The following is a 22,398-nucleotide window of genomic DNA, read 5'->3' on the forward strand; positions in this document are numbered from 1 at the left end:
CCAAAATTACCAGCTTAGCTTGGTTTCCACCAACCTAAACCAGCATGGACCAATTAATATCTAATGGCCCTTGGCCAAGATGGTTTACCAGATCACCCTGGTCCCTACAAACTTAAACCCACTTCCCACAAACCTAAACCAACTTGAACCTGATAATGGAAGTTGATGTGACAGGATTTAAAAATTTTTTCCAATTTGGGCCCTTGACTAAAATGGTCTACTGCTTAAGGAAGTCCCCACCAAAATAAACCAGCTTGGACCAACTAATGACCAATTTGGACCAGCTTGAAATCAGCTTAAGATGGTTTGCCAGGTCAGCCTGGTCCCTACAAACTAAAATTAACTAATGACACCTCATCCTCACTCGGCAGTCCCTGAAGGTAATTCTTTCATAGTATTCTTCTTGGAGGCTAATCTATTTCGACTGGGTCAATAGACCCAAAATCATACCCATCAGGGAGTTCTCTCAATTCGGAGCAGTGCACATTCTTTTTTAGCCCCACAGCATCTTGCAGTATAAATGTATAGACTGTACCCACTTGATCCAAACACTCCACTACTTCATACACCTTCAAGCCCCATATATCCTGGATTTTATGTCAGCCTAAGGGATGATTCTTGCACAGGAGACGTGTAACAATGGGCAGAATAGGAACTGATTCAGGGTGACGACTTGCTCGCTGGACAGATCTCGGCCCGAAGTATAAACTGAGGCCAATTGTTCCTGACGACTTCTCACCCAGTCCTGGCCCACATCCATTACCTCACCCTCCTCCTCAACTCCCAAGAGAGCATCAACTGGAAGCTTGGGCTTTTGACCGAACATTAATTCATAGGGGGAATAACCAGTAGGTTGGTGAGCAGTGGTGTTGTAGGCCACTTCCTCTTTTTAGCATTTGGCAGCATATGAAAAAGGTCATGAAGTGTACGATTGAAATGCTCGCACTAACCGTTTCTTTCTGGATGGTATGGCATTGTCCAACTTTCAGGATCCCATATAGATGGCATAAGCACTTATAAAGTTCTCCCTCAAAATGTCGCCCTTGGTCGGAATGGATGCGCTTATGTACACCATACTCTCAGTCAGGATATGGGCCACAGTACTAGCTCTTTGGTCTTTAGTTGGACAGGCCTGTGTGAACCTTGAAAATACATCCATGACTACAAGTACATTTTCTCGCCCCTCATTTGCCCGCTCTAGACGAGAGAAGTCAATAGCTAGGATTTCCAATGTCTTTAAGACAATTAAATGGCCCATCGTCATACGAACCTTGGGACTGAGCTTTAGCAACTACACAGCACTCATATTTAGTACACCACTGTTCAACATCATGATACAAGTTGGGCCAAAAAAACTTTTCTCTTACCAGCTTCACAGACCTCTCTGTCCCCTAATGCCCATGAAGGTCATGAAGACTCTCCAAGACCTCCTGCTTTAGGGCAATTGGTAACCACACCTGAAGTTCTCTGGTCTTTCCTGGTGGTAAGAAGACTTCTCAGTACAAGACACCATCTCTCTCTCTAATCCGTCTCCACTGACAAACAAGTTCCAACATTTCCTTGGGTTCTTTTGCCCTTTCCTCCCTTGTGGGAACCTGTCCTCTTCTCCAGTACTGAAAAAAGTTAGCAAGATGAGAATCCACAGCTTGAAGGGTTCGAATGTAAGCCTTACAACGGGATGGCACTGATGCTATTTCTGAAGCCATTGTATAATTAACTGAAGTTTGGCTAGGGGTCAGTGTGAACGTTTTTGCCAGAAGTCACAACTAGAACACTATTTGGGGCTGAGGGTATTGCAAAGCGAGAAAGTGCATCAGTGTTGCAATTAGTAGTGCCATGACGGTATTTCAATTAAAAATTGAACAGGGCTAGTTGGGATGCCCAGCGTTGCTCTACTGCAGTCAACTTTGCTGTCTTGAGATAACTCAAAGTGTTATTGTCAGTGAATATCACAAATTTGGCACCCAGTAAGTACTCAATACATTTCTCCAACACTGCTCACTTAAGGGCCAGGAGCTCCAGTTTCATAGAGCTATAGTTTAACATATTTCTCTCTGGAGGGCACAAGCCTCTACTGGCATAAGTGATAGGTGTCAGCTAACCATCTTGTTCTTGTGATAAAACTTCCCACTTGACTAGCATTGACTTTCAACACAAATGGCTTCGAACAGTCAGCATAACCCTGCACAGGGGCTTCCACAAGCTTCTGTTTTAAAGTCTGAAATGCATTCTCTGATGTACAATGCACAAATAAACTCCACAATTTTACCTCCTGTACCGCAGAGGGGCTATTTCACAGATGATATTAACCTCCCATTTTTACATAAATGGTCATAGGTTTATACAAACTGGCATAACATACATGTACATGAAGTAAATTTCAAGATGTGAAGAAACAGTGGCTGACCTAAACAGCAGTTGATCAAACACCTAAAATGGAACAGTCTCTTTAATAAACATCACATAACCCCATTAAAATAAACAACACCAAATTAAAATACAACACTCATACCGATAAAATAATACAAATCACATACCTTAATTGTAGTACAGTTGAAGCTACACAAAGGGTTATGCAAATTGGCTGCCTCATCAACCAGGAGAAAAGGCAGAACTATAACAAGCAGACTATCAGTTTAAAATGTATTTTTAAAAACACAATAAATGTACATTTTGTGACACTATACACACAGTGCATGCAAAATTGCACTTCGGGGTGAAACATAACCAAACAATTACCTGACTAGCAGAGTTCAGCGACACTATTAAACAGGAAATAATGTAGTCATCACGAGCACACACATGAAGCATAATACACAAAGTTAAATGGGAACTCCCTTCCACACAAACTATAATTTGTAGGAGACATCATCATAAAGAATTGTTCAACTTACATTTTTGTAAATTATAACAGCCAGGCACCTGAACACAGCTCTTTCAAGTCACCTCAACGGGTGAGCGAGATCAAACGTAAAGTTAGTATGACTCGAGAGACTTTTAAAGTTGTCGCTCTCATTACGCTACCCGACCCCTTAAAGTGGCAGTAACCTCATTCTTGTCATACTTGTAAACGTATAACAAAGTATCCTTGATTTGTACAGATGCTTCCGCATGCATGATGTCAGAATGGATCACGTGGTCGCCTTGCAGCGTGTCATGTGGATCAGGTGTGCGTTCAAGGAAGCGCTATGTAAAACAGTTTCCAGATGATGGCTTTGCTTGCACACACGCCACTGAAGAGACGGAGCCCTGCACTGTCAATGAGGACTGCTGTGAGTATCATTCACCTGCTGGACACAACAAGATTGATTAAAATATTTTGCACATTAATATATAATTTACAGTTATTATTCAAATGACAGATTCTGCGATTAATGACAATAAAAGTAAACAAATCAAACTTCCTGATAAAAACACTCTATATCCAATAGAGCCCATTAGTGACTGCTCACTTTTTAAACAGCCTTGGTTCTGGAAGTGTTTTCCCCATTCATTTCCCATCCCCACTCCATGGGGATTTCAAAGCTTTTTTTTGCCACAACTTCCTTTTCCACTGTATGTACCAGTGACTCCTTTGATTGGTGGATCTCTCTCTGGCATTATGGGTAATGTAGTTCCAATCAGGAATCTGGATATTAAACATTTTATTTTATTTTTATGAAGTTGAAATCATTCAGACTTATGGTTTGACAGAATCATGTCTTCACTTAACATCCTTAGAGCTCATGGTAGGTCTGTCTTAAAAGGGTTATACGTTATCATTAATCAAAATTTGGTAATGATTTGGTGCGTCTACTGTCACATTCTCAACTCCAGTCATTTTTATGTGTTTTGACCTGTGTAGCTCCTAGCAGTTGCCTGGTTACTGAATGGGGTGAATGGGATGCCTGCAGCGCCACCTGTGGGCTTGGCATGAAACGCCGGGAGCGCATGGTGAAAATGCCCCCATCTGATGGCTCTATTTGTGGGACTCAGGTGGTGGAGGTGGAGAAGTGTATGATGCCAGAATGCCGTAAGTGCAAACACGCACCTTAACCCTTTAAGACCTAAGGGCATTTTTACAATTCATTTTCCGTCTGGTTTTATTTACTAAAAAAGCTTGTAAAACATCAACCCTGTTGTGCACAGACAATTGACACACCTCTTTTTTTTCAAGACAAATTGGACTTTCAGCATATTTGTGTTGCATTGATGTCACCTGAATGTAAAATAAGTTATGGGACCATAAAGACAAATGAAAAAATAAAACGGAAATTGAATCACTCAAATATTTATTGAAATCACACACAAATAAATAAAAAGCTAAGCAAATTTCCTCTGGAAAACAGTTTGTTCATGTCTTTGGAGTCCTGGAGCACAGGAATAAACATTGTAACTTCTACAGAACCAAAACTATTTACATTTTTCCAAAAAAAGTCCAGGCGTTTTTGCCTCATTCACTGGTGCCAAGCTTCAAAACAGTTCCTATCAGCAATCACACAGAGGGCCACATCACAGGCTTTGCATTTCCAGGGGTGGCCTGTTTGACCTGCCTTGTCTGCTTGCAGTTCACACATTGCCTTCTACCATAGGAGGCCTTCTTGCTGGTTTCAGTTTGGTCTGATGTTGGCACAGGTACATGGTCACTTTGTTGCTGGGTGGGGAACAGCAACTGTAACACCACAGAGTTGGGCTGTCAGCTCCTCCAGAAAAGCCTTGTGGGTCATGGGCTGTTGCTGCATCTCTGCACAAACTTCCTTGTGAAGTAAGTAACTGTTGGTCACAGCAATGTCCAAAAAATGGAAAAACAATGTCCTGTACCATCTCATAGTTTTATGGTGAACTGAGTAGTATTGGATGAGTTGATCAGAAAGATCAACACCTCCCATATTCTTGTTGTATTCAGTGACAGGGGTTGGGCATGGAATGGATTTGGTGTTCCAGCCTCCATCCTGAGTTCTTACCCTTCTCTGAACTGTGTTGCCAGAGAAGGCCGGGTGAATTGTGGAGCAGACAGAGACTTCCCGAGTGTCCATCCACTTTACAAAAACCAGAGGGCCGATCACGGATCCACCTGATGGTGCCCCTAGGATCCTTTTTGGTCATGGCATTTGTGGTTGTGCGTGGGCATCCTCGTCTGTTGTCCCTGTAGGTGCCACATGCTCCAAAGTTCATGCTGTAGAGATCCATGAATAGCTTTGGACTTGTGTAGAAGTTGTCTACATACACATTGTAGCCACTCCCTAGGGATGATTTGTTCATGAGGGACATAACCAAGTCGTATGCCAGTCCTACACCAGAAGCAAACACAGACTTCCCCGTGTATACAGCAAAGTCTAAAGTGTACCCAATGCTGCTGTCTGCCAGCACAAAAAGTTTGAAGCCCCACTTTGTTGGCTTCGCCTTCATATACTGGGTCATGCCAGTGTGAGCCTTTGTTGCCACCATCCTCTCGATCCACTGAAAGGTTCTGCCGTGGGTGATAAAATGCTCTGCATGCATGTTTGATGTCATCTAAAAGGGGCTTCAGACGAAACAGCCGGTCATAAGCTGGTGTCCCTCTCTTCCGGTCGTTGTGGACATCTTCATCAGGGTCGCTCATGTGGATGTTCCAGGAAATGACCTGATACCTGTCACGTGCCATCACTGAGTGGGGAAACTGTTGGCTGAAAATGGTATTTGTCCTCCAGTAGTCCCGGATATTTGTCAGTCTCACCAGTGCAAAAAGAAAGTCAGTCCTAAATATTTGAAAAATTCTTCAACAGTGAAGTTTTTCCAGGAATATTTTTTGCCACTGGCAATGTTTTTTGCAGCGTTTGTGTTTGTGTTATTACACAAAGTGGTTGCCGCACTGTCACTGACAAAAAGTTTGAAAAGGTCCAATGGTGTGTATATGGATGTGGGGCTAAGCTGATGTCCTGGCTTTCTTGTTGGGACAAACCTTTTGGGCACTGGAGGGATGTCTGGCTGACTCTCACTGTTCCATGATGGAGTTGGAGCTGCTGGCTGTGGTGATCTAGATCTCGACCTAGTGGATTCAAGACTCTGTCGACCCCTCAAGCTGCCGGATCTGGATGCTCTCCTCGTGACTGCAGTCGTCCATGACTTCCTGGCAGCTGCTGGGATGCTGCAGCAGAAGTGGAAGGCTGGGATGCTGCAGCAGAAGTGGAAGGCTGGGATGCTGCAGCAGAAGTGGAAGGCTGGGATGCTGCAGCAGAAGTGGAAGGGCCCTCCTCAGCGGAAGAATGGGAACTTTCATGTCTGGCTTGGGTGGGTGGGCTGGTGTCTTCTTCATTATCACGACTGTAAAACAAATAAATAAAGCAAAATATTAGATCATACATATCAGATCAATGAGTGTTTTTGTATTTTATTTCTCACGTAAGATAACAATGGCTGAGATTGCTACTGTACCCCCAACCCACCACAGCTATAAGGTGAGCAGTGTTGGAAAAACTTCCCCACTACAACATCCTTTGTGTGTATCTCTAGGTAAACTCACTAAACCTCAGACAAAAAATGGCTGAGAGACAAAGTGTAATCCACAACTCTTACTACTCTGTAACAAACATAGAAAAACAAAATACTACTTTTACAGAACTTATTTTTACATATTTAGAAAACGCTACTGTAGCATTTCTATTTTATCAGTATTACTTTTTTTTATTTTTAAACTTTTACTGTAAATAAATAAATGGCACTTACTCTTCAGCGGGGTCTAGACCATCCTGGTAATCTAGTTCCTCATCTGTCAAAAAGCTCTCTTCTCCTGAATATCCATCATCCTGCATGGCATCAAAAAAGGCCAGCGCTTGATTTACATCCATGTTTCTCTGACGATCCATTTTTCTCCGTGTTTCTCTGTGTATCCTTCAAAACAACTTTGCCGTGCGTCTCTCTCTCTCCTCAAAACTACTTCGCCCACTCTCCTCAAAACTATTACCTCAAAACTATTACCTCAAAATTATTACCTCAAAATTATTACCTCAAAACTATTACCTCAAAACTATTACCTCTCCTCAAAACTATTACCTCAAAACTATTACCTCTCCTCAAAACTATTTTGCCGCGCATCTCTCTCTCTCTCCTCAAAACTACTTTGAGGAGAGAGAGAGAGAGAGAGACGCGCGTCTCTCTCTCTCTCTCTCTCTCTCTCCTCAAAACTATTATGCCGCATCTCTCTCTCTCTCTCCTCAAAACTACTTTGAGGAGAGAGAGAGAGACCGCGCTCTCTCTCTCTCTCTCTCTCTCCTCAAAACTACTTTGCCGTGCGTCTCTCTCTCTCCTCAAAACTACTTTGCCGTGCGTTTCTCTCTCCACAATATCAGAGCTTGGTTCATGCGTAATGGCGCACACCAACGTGGAAGACGGATCAGCCTGTCATTGGTCAACAACCTCACGCAAAGCATCATGTGATATCCAAAATGGCAGCTATCATCGAGCTAGCGGCAAAAATGATGGAGAATTGATAAATTATGGACATCAAGTGGATAAATCTTGGATGTAAGTGTTTGGATTTATTGCTGAAAAACTCCGAAAAGAGGCACAAGTTCCGGGCTGGATAGAAAACCTTCTGTAAAGGCTACAAAGACACCAAAGACACCCCCGTGATGGCTAGCTCGTTAGCTTTCTGCTGGAAAAAACGGTAAGAAAATCGATAAAACTTTCATAAAATTATATAAATATTTATCGGAGGTGCCGTGTGATGTCGTGGACGATGCCGTCGGGCTCTGAGGGTTAATGTATTCACCAACAGTGTTATTTTTCACAAACAGAATATTTGCCAACATTAACATATTCACACTCTGATGTGAATATAGCATCAACACATATTTAAATATTCAGTGAAAACACACCAACATTTATATGTTTCCTCACAGAACACAAGTCCACATTAAAATATTCACACACATACATACACACCCACATTAAAGGAATATTTCACCCCATATTCTAATCATTCTCTCATAATTTACTTACCTTCATAATATCCCAGGTGTGTTTGACTTTCTTTACTGTCACATGCGCATACCGCTGCCGACCCGAAGCATGAATTAGAGTAAATATATATATATATATATATATATATATATATATATATATATATATATATATATATTTTTTTTTTTTTATTTATTTATTTTTTTGCACCACTAGCGATCATGTCTCTTTAGAAGACATTCATTTAACAGAGTTGAATGGATGAAGTTTATGCTGACTGTCTGTGATTTTTGGAGCTTCAAAAGAGAAATCACCATCCACTTGCATTTTAAGGACCTACTGAGCTGAGATATTTTTCTACAAATGTGTTCTGGTGAAGAAAGAAAGTCATACACACCTGGGATATCATGAGGGTGAGTAAATAATGAGAGTATTTTAATTTTTGGGTGAACTATCCCTTTAACAAATTCATACAGAATACACATCCACATTAATATATTCTCACACAGAACACTTTAAGGCTCTCTGAAGGGTTTTGCATTCCACTTAAATGGTAAATTATCTATTAATTGTATTTAAGATCTAAAAATACTGTATATCAGTTAGACATAATTTACATCTTTGTAAGATTGGTCTCATGCTATTGAAAACGTCTCGGGTTATGACTATAACCCTTGTTCCCTGAGAAGGGAACGAGACACTGCGTCGTTGAAAACGACTCTTTGGGGAACGCTCCTTAGCGTGCACCTCTGAATTATGAATGAAACTATTCCAATCTTGATTGGTGTTGCGTCATGACGTAATATGTGACGGCATAAACGGATGCATAAAAGTGACGCCGGTACACACACACATTAGCCTAGCGATGAAGCAAGCCGCTCTCAGGCATTGAGGGGCGTGGCAGGACGACGCAGTGTCTCGTTCCCTTCTCAGGGAACAAGGGTTATAGTCATAACCCGAGACGTTCCTTTCCGAGGGAACTCGCGACTGCGTCGTTGAAAACGACTCTTTGGGGAACGAATGCCCACTAGGCCACGCGACCGAAAAAGGCCTGCCCTAGAGTGAAACTGAACTCAGGCACTCAACTAGGGCCGAGAGCTCACGTCGCCAGGCGTACTAGGGAGGTGCAGACTATAAAACCTGATGAAAGTGTGCGGGGTAGCCCAACCGGCTGCCTCACAGATCTCCTGGAGGGGCACTCCCGATAAGAGAGCCCTAGAGGATGCCATGCCTCTAGTTGAATGAGCCCTTATGGCCAAGGGTGAAGGCAAATTAGCACCTGTAGGCCGAGATAATAGCCTGAACAATCCAATTACTAATGGTTTGTTTCAAGGCAGGGAGCCCCTTCTTAGGTGACCCAAAACACACTAACAGTTGGTCCGACCTCCTCCAAGAAGAGGACCTCTCGAGGTAAATGCCCAAAGCTCTGACAGGGCAGAGCAAATGGAGCCTCTCTTCTTCTGCCGACACATGAGGTGGAGGATGAAAAGCCTGCAGGACCGTGAGACCGTGCCGCGTTAGAAGGCACCTTAGGCACATAGCCAGGTCTCGGGTGCAGAATGGCTTTAACTCCGCCAGGGTCAAACTCCAAGCAAGCTGGTGTTACTGCCAGGGCTTGAAGATCTCCCACCCTCTTTAGAGAGGTAATAGCTAAGAGAAAAGCCATCTTGAACGTCAGGTCCTTGGGCTGAAGCCGACTGAAGGGGTCCGAAGGGGGCCAGGGATAACCCTTCGAGAACCACCGCCAGGTCCCAGGCAGGAACCCTGGACCTGGTTGTCGGTCTCATCCTCCATGTACCACGGAGAAAACGAATGACCAGCTGGTGCCTCCCCAGAGGCCCATCACTCAGTGGTGCATGGAAAGCCGAAATGGCAGCCACATACACCTTAAGTGTGGAAGGGAGAGACCCAGAGAAAGCGATTTTGAAGAAACTCCAGAACTGAAGCCACCGGGCAGTTAACTGGATCTAATTCATGTTCTCTACACCAAGTGGAGAACACATTCCACTTGAGGCCATATAATCTCCTAGTAGACGGAGCCCTAGAGCCAAGTATGGTTTCAACCACCCCCGCTGATAGACCAGCATTTAGGTACTGAACCCCTCAGGGGCCAGACCCACAGTTTCCACAGCTCTGGACGAGGGTGGAAAACTGTGCCCCTGCCTGAGACAACAGATCCCTCCTCAGAGGAATCTGCCGTGGCGGAGCTATCAGGAGTGAAATTATGTCTGAGAACCATACTCGGGCCGGCCACATCGGAGCAACCAAAAGTAGACTGATGCCCTCTTGGCGGACCCTTTCCAGGACTCCGGGAGCAGAGCGATCGGGGAAATGCGTACAGGCGAGGCCTCGGCCAGGCCTGTACCATGGCATCCAACCCCAGTTGGGCTGGATGTGAGAGGAAGAACCAAAGTGGACAGTGGGACGTCCCTCGGGGCCGGATAGATCCACCTCCGATGGTCCAAATTTGTCCCCTATCGACTTCACCACCTCTGGATGAAGTCTCCATTCCCCGGCCTCAGCCCCTGCCTCGACAGGATGTCTGCTCCCTGATTCTGAACCCCGGAACATACATTGCTCTGATAGACAGTATTTTCCCTTGGGACCAAAGAATTATCTGATGCGCCAGTCTGCACAGAGGGCGCGATCCGAGTCCCCCTTGTTGGTTCAGATAAGCTACCACTGATGTATTGTCCGAGCGTACTAGGACATGGTAACCTTAGATGTCTGGAAGGAAGCTCCTCAGAGCCCTGAACACAGCCAACATCTCTAGACAGTTTATGTGCCAAGAATGATGATGGTCCTGCCACAGACCCCTGGCAAAGCGGCCGTCCATGACCGGCCCCAGCCAGTGAGGGAGGCGTCTGTCGAAGCGGTTTTCCGGCGACATGACGCTCCCAACACTGGCCCTAGGGACAGGAACCAAGGTTTCTTCCATATTAGCAGAGAACGAAGGCATCTGCGCGTTACTCTGATTATACTGAAATGGATTCCCCTTGGGGAAAACCCCTTGGCTTTCAGCCACCACTGGAGGGGCCTCATGTGTAGAAGGCCCAAAGGTATAATGTTGGATGCCGCTGCCATGAGGCCCAGCAGTCTTTGAAACTGCTTTACAGTGATGGCCTGGCCTAGTTTTAACCCGGACACCATCGCCAGAACGGACTCGATACGTGCAGGAGACATGCGTGCCTGCATCGTAACCGAAGTCCCACACAACACCCAGAAACGTTGTGCACTGGGATGGTTGTAACACACTCTTTTTGTGTTGAGTCTCAACCCCAAACTTCGAATATGGCCAAGGGCGACATCTCGATGCTGAACCGCCATTTCTCGAGACTGGGCCAGAATGAGCCAGTCATCGATAAAATTCAGTATCGCGGATGCTCTGAAGTCTCAGAGGAGCAGGAGCTGCATCCATACATTTGGTGAATGTGCGGGAGAGAGTGCTAGGCAGAACGGAAGAACCCGATATTGGTAAGCTTCAGCCCAAGCTGAACCTCAGGAACCTCCTGTGACATGGAAGGATGGGTACATGAAAATAGCCGTCTTTTAGATCTATCGTGACAAACCAGTCCTCGGATCTGATCTGACTCACGATGACAGGAATAGTAAGCATTTTGAACCTGAACCTCCTCAAAGGCCGGTTCAAAACTCTGAGATCTAAAATCAGCCTCAACCCCCATCCTTTTTGGAACTATAAAGTACCGGCTGTAAAGACCGGACTCCCTGTCTGAATGAGGAACACGCTCTATGGCCTCCTTCAGCAGCAGAGATTGCACTTCTTGTTCCATCACCTGAGCCTGCTCTGGAACCACTGTAGTCTGCACCACCCCAGAGAATTTGGGGGCGGTGCCCGAACTGCAGTCTGTACCCTGATTTTATTATATGCAGGACCCATGCAGATATATTGGGAAGATGATTCCATGCCTCTACAAAATCTACTAAGGGAACCAGCCTCTCGAGGCTGGTCTCGGTGTTTTTCGAGCACTGTTCTCGACTTCCTGAAGCGAGATACCGGCAGGATTTAGTTGATACAGTCCTTGTGACCACAATTGATGTGTGTTTTTATTTTTTGACGCTGAACGGCACGGTGTGTGTTCGCTGGAAATTGATGTGGGCCGAGCGTCAGAGACGGCGGAACCGACACCGATTTCCTTAGGACTCCGCTGAGCAACCTCGGTTGCTCTGCAGCGGGGGACAGCCCTCCGAGGTTCTACCACCTCGGTAGGACCTCTTTCCGAAGCTTCAACTAAGGGAACCAGCCTCTCGAGGCTGGTCTCGGGTGTTTTTCGAGCACTGTTCCCGACTTCCTGAAGCGGGAAACCGGCAGGATTTAGTCGATACGGTTCTTGTGACCACAATTGATGCTTGTTGGGTTATTTTTTTAAATTTTTTTTTTTATTTATTTTATTTATTTATTTTTTTGACACGAACGGCACGGTGTGCGTTCGCTGGAAATTGATGTGGCCCGAAGCGTCAGAGACGGAGGAAACCAACACCGATTGTGTGCGGCCATGTAAGCCCTACTTATTAAAGCAGATGTATCTCTGCAGGGCTTACTAGGCAGCGCCGGGTTTTAGCCCATATCCCGTGCCCCCAAAACATCGTCTGTAATCAAACACTGGGGCTGGAGATACGGGACGAATGCGGTTTACCCCACGATCTCGTTTTAGATATCTTTGTGGAGATCGGGAAAAGCGGCAAACCCGGCGCTGAGGTTGTGATCTGTGCCGCAGGAAACGCACGTCTAATTTGCTTTCAACTTGCGTTCCCTGCTCATTTTGTGGCCAGCTGATATTCAGTCTGGCCACGCACGCGTCACAACCTCAATCAGCTCCTCGTAAGCTTGGCCAAAAACTGGCGTGCTTGGCTCACGGTCGTCCGCGATCGATGCTGAGCATATCCACTTCCTCGGAAGCAGTGAGCTCAAGCAACGGGACCTGATCATGGGCAGAAGAAGCCGCGACGTGGGCTTCTGCACCACTCACAGTAGGCTCGGGATCCTCAAACGAAGAATGAGAACGTGCCGCAGCAGTCTCATTCTCATCTGCAAAATCCGCTGCGAACCCCGCGATTTCAATCGCGCGCTGCCTCAACAGACGCGGGACCAAAACCGTGGGGAACGCGAGCCTGACCGTGCTCATCAAAGCACGCCAACCGGGGCGCAGCACTCTCATGGGTAGTGCTTCACAACTTTCACAGGCAGATCCCTCGAGAGCTGCCTGTGCGTGCTAGCGCTCCCAAACAGTTCACACATAAAGCGTGCGTGTCCCTACACGTAATGAAACGAGGGCAGGGGTGCACGCACTTCTTGAACTGTTCGGTGGCCATAATATTTTTAAATCAGACAAACAACACCAAATAAGACAAACAATTTCAACATAGAGCGCTTGCTGAAGAGCGAAAGCTAATGTGTGTGTGTACCGACGTCACTTTTATGCATCCGGTTATGCCGTCACATGTTACGTCATGACGCAACACCAATCAAGATTGGAATAGTTTCATTCATAATTCAGAGGCGCACGCTAAGGAGCGTTCCCCAAAGAGTCGTTTTCAACGACGCAGTGCGAGTTCCCTCGGAAGGGAACCCCAAGTTAAAGCTCAGTTTTTAATGTTGAGTTGTTTGTGTGTATAGATACAATCCCGTGTTTACTGTCTCCGTGGTCAGACTGGAGCGACTGCAGTGTAACGTGTGGTAAAGGCTCTCGGACACGTCAGCGCATGCTCAAATCACCTGTAGAGCTGGGAGAATGCAGCGAGGAACTGGACCAGTTGGAGAAATGCATGCTGCCAGAGTGCCGTGAGTTACACATCTCTCTTTTAGATACACAATATGGACATACATGTGAATTAAATGCAATCTATAATAAGCATAATTTACACAGGAAAAAGTGTTGTGTTTCCACTGTGACAATGATTTAAATACTATTGGCTCACTTAGTGCGACCCTTTTCATTTTTTCAGATGTGATAGTAATATGAATGTAATATATTCTTCAAAGTTTGACCATTTCAATTAGCTTAATGTAATTGAAAGTTTAATTGTCAGTTTTAACTGCCCGTATTTGTGTCAGCAGTTATCCTATTTAAAAATCTAGTAATTGTGCTGTTGAACCCTAAGTCTTTAAATTATTCATTTTAAATTCATTTTCAACTGCATTGATATATGATCTTATATTTCTCCTGAAAAGTCTTTATTTCTTCATTTTATAGCGACGGACTGTATGATGTCAGATTGGTCCGAGTGGTCAGAGTGTAATAAGTCCTGTGGTAAGGGTCACATGATCCGCACACGCATCAAAACCCTGGAGCCTCAGTTCGGAGGAGAGCCGTGCCCCGAGAATGCACAGAGAAAGAGATGCAAGATCATGAAGTGTAACCAAAGTGCCAAAAGTGACGAGCGGAAAAGACGCAAAGAAGATCGCAAGAAGAGGAGGAACAAACAGGGGAGGGAGGAGACCACTGATGAGCTCGCAGGTGAATATGCTTTGTTATCCTTTAATCATTTTACTTGTCATTATGTTCATTGAACGACTCTGAGTCTTCATCATTAAAGGAATAGTTCACCCAAAAAATTACAACTCTCTCATCATATATTCACCCTAATGCCATCCCAGATGTGTATGACTTTCTTTCATCTGCTAAACTCAAATTAAGGTTTTAGAAGAATTTCTCAGCTCTTTTGGTCCATACAATGCAAGTGAATGGGTGCCACAAATTTTAAGCTCCAAAAATCACAGAAGTCAGCATAAAAATAATCCATAAGACTCCAGTGGTTAAATCAATGTCTTCAGAAGCAATGTGATAGGTGTGGGTGAGAAACGTATCACTTTCACATTCTTTGTTTTTGGCGTTTCACATTATATATGCATATTGCCCCCTAAAGAATTTTTTAGCAAAAATGGACTTAAATATTGATCTGTTTCTCACCCACACCTTTCATCTTGCTTAATACATTATGGATTAAAACACTGGAGTTTTATGGATTACTTTTATGATGATTTATGTGCTTTTTGGAGCCTCAGATTTTTGGAACCCATTCACTTGCACTGTATGGACCTATAGAGCTGAAATATTCTTCTGAAAATCTTCATTTGTGTTTTGCAGAAGAAAGATAGTCATACACATCTGAAATGGCATAAGGGTGAGTAAATGATGAGAGAATGTTCATTTTTGGGTGAACTATCCCTTTAACTCCATCCCAGGTATCTCAGTTATCACTGTAACTCACATTCTTAGCATAATTGATTCACTCTATTATTAAATCATCTAATCAGTGAATAACATCACAACTACATACAACACATCAGTGCTCAGATGCTGATGCCTTTCATTAGTAAATTATCATCGTAATGTCACCACGACAGACACAGATGTCAGAGATTCCTTTATTTACTGAGATAGCAACCTTCACTGTTCTATCATAGGAGAGAGTGTAACAGTCAACTTGCGTGTTACGACAGTAAGTCACCGGATACCATACAAAAGAATGGGGAGAGCCGTAAACTGACACATACCTGTCGCAAAATCGTCTGTGACGTCTCTTATAAAATGTCATTTTTTCAAATTAAACTCCATGCATAGGTCATTCCAAAAGGATTGTTTAGTGTAAAACATGTTGAAAATTAGCAGACAGAAAGTCAATTCATTACGTAATGAGCTGTTTCCTCTCAAAAGTAGTTTATTCAGCATACTGAGGCATCTCCACCATAGTGTAACGATTGTGTGGAAGGAGGGGAAGGCAGACGGGAGGTGTGGATCCAAAAGCGGTCTTTATTTGAAATAACACAAAACACTGGGGAAAATAAAAGGTCCACGATGGGAAAAGGAAACTAAAATGCTGGATAACATACAGGAAGAGTGCGGACAGCGACCATACACGAAGGGTAGGGAAATCCTCAAACAGGCTGAGAGCTGGGAACAAGAGCAGCAGGGAGAGAGGTTAACACAGAACATGTAACGTCAATGATCAACAGCGGAAGGGGAAAACAGCGGGGTTTAAATGGACAGACACGGTGATAACAAAATGACGAACAGGTGCGGACAATAACACGCAGACAGGGCCGGAAACGACGGGAAGAAGGGAAGTGTAGTTTTCACAGAGACAATGAAACACGGGCTTACAACATGGAAGACATGACAGGGAGCGTGAACGGTAAAACAGAAAACACGGGCGGACAACCAGGGAGCGTGACATGGAAAGTGACTAGTGACGGGTGAAACAGAAAACACGGGGCGGACAACACGAAACACGGTGCAGACGACGCGAAACATGGTGCAGATGACGCGAAACACAGTGCAGGTGACACGAAACATGGTGCGGGTGACACGAAACCGTGACATAATCCCCCCTCAAAAAGACCGGATTCCAGACGGTCCTAAAATAAACAACAAAAACCATAACAATGACTGAAGAACCCAGGAGAGAGGGGGTAGACTAGGGAGAAAACAGACAGACCAGGGGGAAAACAAGGGGCATAGAAACAGACCATGGGGGTACAAAGGGCAGGCGGGCAGACCAGGAAGGCCGAGAGGGCAGGCAGGCAGGCAGACCAGGGAGGCCGAGAGGACAGGTAAGCAGTCTATGGGGGTGTGAGAAGGGGACCGGGTCAGGTGGCCTGGGGTCGTCCATCGGGTAGGGACAGGTTTAGGAGGCCAGGGAGGAGGCCGTAAAGCAGGGGCCTGTTCAGGGGGCCTGGGAGGTGGCCACAGGACAGAGGCCGGTTTAGATGGCCTGGGAGCTGGCCACTTGGCAAGGACCGGTTCAGGGGACCTGGGAGGTGGCCACCGGACATGGACAGTTCGAGGAGGACTGGGAGACGGCCTCGGGACAGGGACAGTTCCAGGAGGCCTGGGAGGTGGCCTCAGGCAGGGACAGTTCCCGGGGGCGAAGCTGCGAGGGGCTCTGGAGACGAAGATGAGGGAGGCTCTGACGGCTCAGGAGGCAGAGCTGAGGGAGGCTCTGAAGGCTCAGGAGGCGGAGCTGAGGGAGGCTCTGAAGGCTCAGGAGGCGGAGCTGAGGGAGGCTCTGGGGCCTCAGGAGGCGGAGCTGAGTGAGGCTCTGGGGCCTCAGGAGGCGGAGCTGAGGGAGGCTCTTGAGGCTCAGGAGGCGGAGCTGAGGGAGGCGGAACCATGGACACCTCTGGAGGATCAGGGGCCGGAGCCGTGGGAGGCTCAAGAGGTAGAGCAGAGGGAGGCTCAAGAGGCAGAGCCGAGGAAGGTTCGAGGGGCTCAGGAGGCGGAGCCATGGGAGGCTCAGGAGGCAGAGCCGTGGGAGGCTCAGGAGGCAGAGCCGAGGAAGGTGGCGCCGTAGGAGGCTCTAGAGGCGGAGCCGATGGGGGTGGCGCCGTAGGAGGCTCTGGAGGCGGAGGCCTGGAAGGCTCTGGAGGTGGAGCCGAGGGAGGCTCAGGAGGTGGAGCCGAGGAAGGTGGCGCCGTAGGGGCCTTTAGGGGCAGAGCCGTAGGAGGCTCGAGAGGTGGAACCGTAGGTTGCTCGAGAGGTGGAGCCCTAGAAAGCTCTGGAGTCACTGGGAAAAGAGCCGTAGGAGGCTCGGGAGGCAGAGCCGTAGGAGGCTCTGGAGGTGGAGCCGTAGGGGGCTCGGGGAGAAGAGCCGTAGGATGTTCGAGAGGCGGAGCCCTAGAAAGCTCTGGAGTCGGAGCTCTGGAAAGCTCGGGAGGCGGAGCTCTGGAAAGCTCGGGAGGCGTTGGCGCTTGGACAGTCATGGCTACAGACGCTGGCTCAGGGACGGTCGAGGCTACAGGAGCTGGCTCAGGGACGGTCGAGGCTACAGGCACTGGCTCAGGGACGGTTGAGGCTACAGGCACTGGCTCACGGGCATCTGAGGCTACAGGCGCTGGCTCACGGGCATCTGAGGCTACAGGCGCTGGCTCACGGGCATCTGAGGCTACAGGCATGGGCTGGTTGACCGTGGTATGTGCGAGCTTGGGTTCGCTGGACGCTGGGGGCCGAGCCAAGGGGCGTTCTGGGGACGGAGCTGCGGTAGACGGAGGCTGGAGAGCAGAGACCCTTCCTTTTCTCCTCTTCCTCCGGGCGGATGAGGCTGACAATGCTGGAATGCTGTTCGTGGTTGGCGTGGCCTCAGGCTCGCTGGCCGTGGCTGGAGTGGGCACAGGCTTGCTGACCGTGGCTGGAGTGGGCACAGGCTCCCTGACTGTGGCTGGCGTGGGCAGAGGCTCGCTCACCGTGACAGGCGTGGGCTCGCTCACAGTGACAGGCGTGGGCACTGGCTCGCAGGCCGGGGCAGGCGTGGGCACTGGCTCGCAGACCGGGGCAGGCGTGGGCTCTGGCTCGCAGACCGGGGCAGGCGTGGGCTCTGGCTCGCAGACCGGGGCAGGCGTGGGCTCTGGGGCAGGCGTGACAGGGAGCCCAGAGGTGAGAGCCGGGATCGAGAGAGGAGGTTCCCCGGCAGCGAATTCCTCCACGACGAGACTTACGTATTCCTGCCAGGTGTAGTCTCCAATCTCCGGCAAATCATCACCCCGGTGTGTAGGTACACCAATCCTGTAGACGGTCTTCAGGAGGTTGTCATCCCAACCGGTGTAGCCGGCCATGCAGGAGAAAAAGTGGGAGAACTCCCGGATGTTTAGCTCCATATGCGTCAGTCCCACGAAGAAAGCCGCTGGATCCATTGTGGTCGATCGTTCTGTAACGATTGTGTGGAATGAGGGGAAGGCAGACGGGAGGTGTGGATCCAAAAGCGGTCTTTATTTGAAATAACACAAAACACTGGGGAAAATAAAAGGTCCACGATGGGAAAAGGAAACTAAAATGCTGGATAACATACAGGAGGAGTGCGGACAGCGACCATACACGAAGGGTAGGGAAATCCTCGAACGGGCTGAGAGCTGGGAACAAGAGCAGCAGGGAGAGAGGTTAACACAGAACATGTAACGTCAACGATCGACAGCGGAAGGGGAAAACAGCAGGGTTTAAATGGACAGACACGGTGATAACAAAATGACGAACAGGTGCGGACAATAACACGCAGACAGGGCCGGAAACGACGGGAAGAAGGGAAGTGTAGTTTTCACAGAGACAGTGAAACACGGGCGGACAACAAGGAAGACATGACAGGGAGCGTGAACGGTAAAACCGAAAACACGGGCGGACAACCAGGGAGCGTGACATGGAAAGTGACTAGTGACGGGTGAAACAGAAAACACGGGGCGGACAACACGAAACACAGTGCAGGTGACACGAAACATGGTGCGGGTGACACGAAACCGTGACACATAGACATTGTTTAAAAAAAATGGCCTTTTGTCTCCTCACCAGTTTACCGGCCATAGAATGTCTATGCTGTGTTATGCTGTTTTATGCTAAGCTTAATGCTTTATGCTAAGCTTCCTAGAAGGGTCCTGCCGATGCTTTTCATTAGTAAATTAGCATTGTGATCTAGTCAATGTCAGTCTGATAAGCCCGATCCAAATCTGATATTGTGTGTTAGTCATGTTTGTTACAGTCAAGCTCCGCAAATGACATGAAAGAACCATAAAAGCACCATTTAAAGGTGCTGTAAGCGATTTTGTTCATGGAAAATAATTTAATAAATTGTCCTCCTGCCTTAAAGCTATTCCATCTGATTTGAAATCACAATGTGCACATTTTTATTCATAAGGTTTACACTTTAGAAATATTAACTGTATAGATTCATAAATTATTTGTAATTTTGTATATGTTTATTTAAAATGTTGCTTTATCCTTGTGCTTCTTGGATAATCAGTCATACTAATATTTTTTATATTATGCGGATGAATCCATTATTCGTTTTGAAGTCATTATTCGTGCCTTTCTGAATAAAGTATTTGGCTTCGGGCGCATCCCGACTAATTTACTAATGGAGAGCATCTTTGACTGTAGTAGTGAAGCTATGATGCTAATTTACTAACAGAAAGCATAGGCACCTGTAATGGTGACAATATGATGCTATTTTACTAATGGAGGACATCGGCAGCTGTAGAAGCAACATTATGATGCAAATTTACTAACTGAGGGAGTCAGGGTCTTTAGTCTCAATATTATGAGCAGACCTCAAATTCACCGGGGGAATCCCAAAGTTATGACACAGGAAGGGAATCCACACTCTCGCAGCACCATGCCATGGCAAGCCGCAATGAAAATGATGTATTAAGCACAGCAGCAAAGCAGCAGCAGCCAACATATTTCTGTAACACAATCGATTGAACATCTGATGGCAGCGCACCATGCTTAACGGCTCAATCTAGATTATGCCAAAACCACGCTGTGGCTGGCACAACCATCAGACCCACACCCTGAGGTAGAAGATTATAATCTTCTAAACATTAGTTGCTTAACGCACACCTGATACCTGGGAACACACTTGAATGCTACCTGCATGCCAATACTGACTACAGAAGAGAAAAACGGAAGTGGAGGAAACCACCGCACTTTTAAAAGTGTGGTACGCTAGAATTTCCTCCCAGCTCTACTCATCCTAGACCATCCAAGGGGGTCATCCTACAGCATGTAGTTACAGGTTTGTGTTTATTTACATATAAAAGAGTACCCCCAAAGTCACACAGTGAAATATAGATATTCCAAACGGATTATGAAAAAAACAACACTGGTACCAGATCAGAATTGGTATCAGCTGATACTGAGATTTTAGGTATCGGAAGAGAAAAAATGGTATTGGTACATCCCTAGTTGCCACTACAGACATCAATGCCCTTTGTTAGCAAATTATCATCATAACGGCACCAAGACAGACGCCAATGCTCTTGGTTAGTAAATTAGCATCATGATGTTGCCACTAAAAACACAGATGCTCTCTATTAGTGAACTTGCATCATATTGTCATCACTACAGATGCTCTCAGTTAGTAAATTAGCATTATAACATTGCCACTATAGACGACCATATCTTCCTCTTGTAAATTAGCATCATAACTTTCTACTTCAGATGCAGATGCACTCTGTTAGTAAATCAGCGTAATAACATTACAACTACAGACATCAGTTATCCATCTTTGCAAATTAGCATCATAACACCGATGCCCTGCGTTAATACAGTAGCATCATAATGTTATCATAACAGACATTGATGCCTTCTGTTATTAAATTAGCATCATAACATCATAGCTACAAATGGCGATGACCTCTGTAAGTAAATAATCATCATAATGTTCCACTACAGACACTGATGCCCTGTGTTAGTACATTAACTTTGTAATATTGCCAATACAGACAGTCGATGCCCTCCATTGGTAAATTTGCATTATAACATCTCCACCAAAGTCCCAGAGGACCTCTGTTATCATAGCTTCACTACTACAGTCAAAGATGCTCTCCGTTATTTAGTGAGCATCATAATGTTGCCACTGCAGACACGATGTACTCTGTTAATAAATTAGCATCATAACGCATAATTCTATAGATGCTGATGCCCTCCATTAATAAATTAGCATCATAACATTGAGTCTACAGTCCATGACGCCCTTTGTTATTAAATTTGCATCAAAACATTGACACTACAGGTCACAACAGATGCCAGTCGGGAACCGGCTGAACTGTCAAAATAATGTTTAATGAAAACACAAACATAAACACACACGGCAGCTGCATGTGGCTCTCTCTATCCCAAACTGCCTCATCCGGCTCTGCCTTATCTGGTCTGCCGATTGGGGACCAGCTGTGCGCACTCATGGCCTGGCCCCACCTTCCTCCTCATCACATACAGACATCAGTGTTTGCTATTTTTTAATTAGCATTTTAACATCGCAACTATATACACCAATGCCCTCCATTAGTAAATTACCATCATAATGTAGCCACCACATTCACCGATTACCTCTGATATTAAATTAACATTGTAGTGTTTCTTTTCAGTTACTTTTGTTAGTAAATCAGCATCATAACATCACCACTACAGACGCTGATGCCACTATAGATACTGAAACCCTCCACTTGTAAATTAGCATCGTACCGTTGCACTACAGAGTTTAATGCCTACAGTTAGTAAATCAGCATCATAACATTACAACTAAACACATCACTGTTCGCTATTAGCATAGTAACATCGTAATTGTAGACACAGATGCCCTCCATTAGTAAATTAGCATCATAAAATCACCGCTAAAGATGCAGATGCCCTCTGTAAGTAAATTGCCATAATAATGCTGCCGCTACGATTGCCTTTTCCCTCTGTTAGTACATAAACTTTGAAATGTTGACACTACAAATGGCCAATGCCCTCTGTTAGTAAATTAGCATAAAAATGTCACCACCACAGATGCCAATGCCCTTGGTAATTAAATTAGCATCATAACTTCGCCACTACAGACACCAATGCCCTCCATTAGTAAATTAGCATCATAGCCCCCGCTACTGATGATCATTAGCCTCCATTATTAAATTCAAAATATCAAAATGTTGCCCCTCCAGATGCCGATACTAACACATTTAGTAGTTTACTTTTAGAATATAAATAGCAAACACAC

General features: G+C 45.9%; 1 protein-coding gene across 1 annotated transcript in view; it reads left to right on the forward strand.

The window, feature by feature from the left end:
* LOC127623405 (spondin-1-like) overlaps window positions 1–22,398 on the forward strand; it is a 254,471-nt gene that overhangs the window by 224,688 nt on the left and 7,385 nt on the right. The window contains exons 12-15 of the mRNA XM_052097865.1: window positions 3,102–3,272; window positions 3,845–4,012; window positions 13,556–13,720; window positions 14,133–14,396. Of these exons, the coding sequence (XP_051953825.1) occupies window positions 3,102–3,272; window positions 3,845–4,012; window positions 13,556–13,720; window positions 14,133–14,396 (768 nt within the window). The remainder of the gene's footprint in view (window positions 1–3,101; window positions 3,273–3,844; window positions 4,013–13,555; window positions 13,721–14,132; window positions 14,397–22,398) is intronic.

Source organism: Xyrauchen texanus, chromosome 29 (assembly GCF_025860055.1).
Source record: "Xyrauchen texanus isolate HMW12.3.18 chromosome 29, RBS_HiC_50CHRs, whole genome shotgun sequence".
Taxonomy (NCBI): Eukaryota; Metazoa; Chordata; class Actinopteri; order Cypriniformes; family Catostomidae; genus Xyrauchen; species Xyrauchen texanus.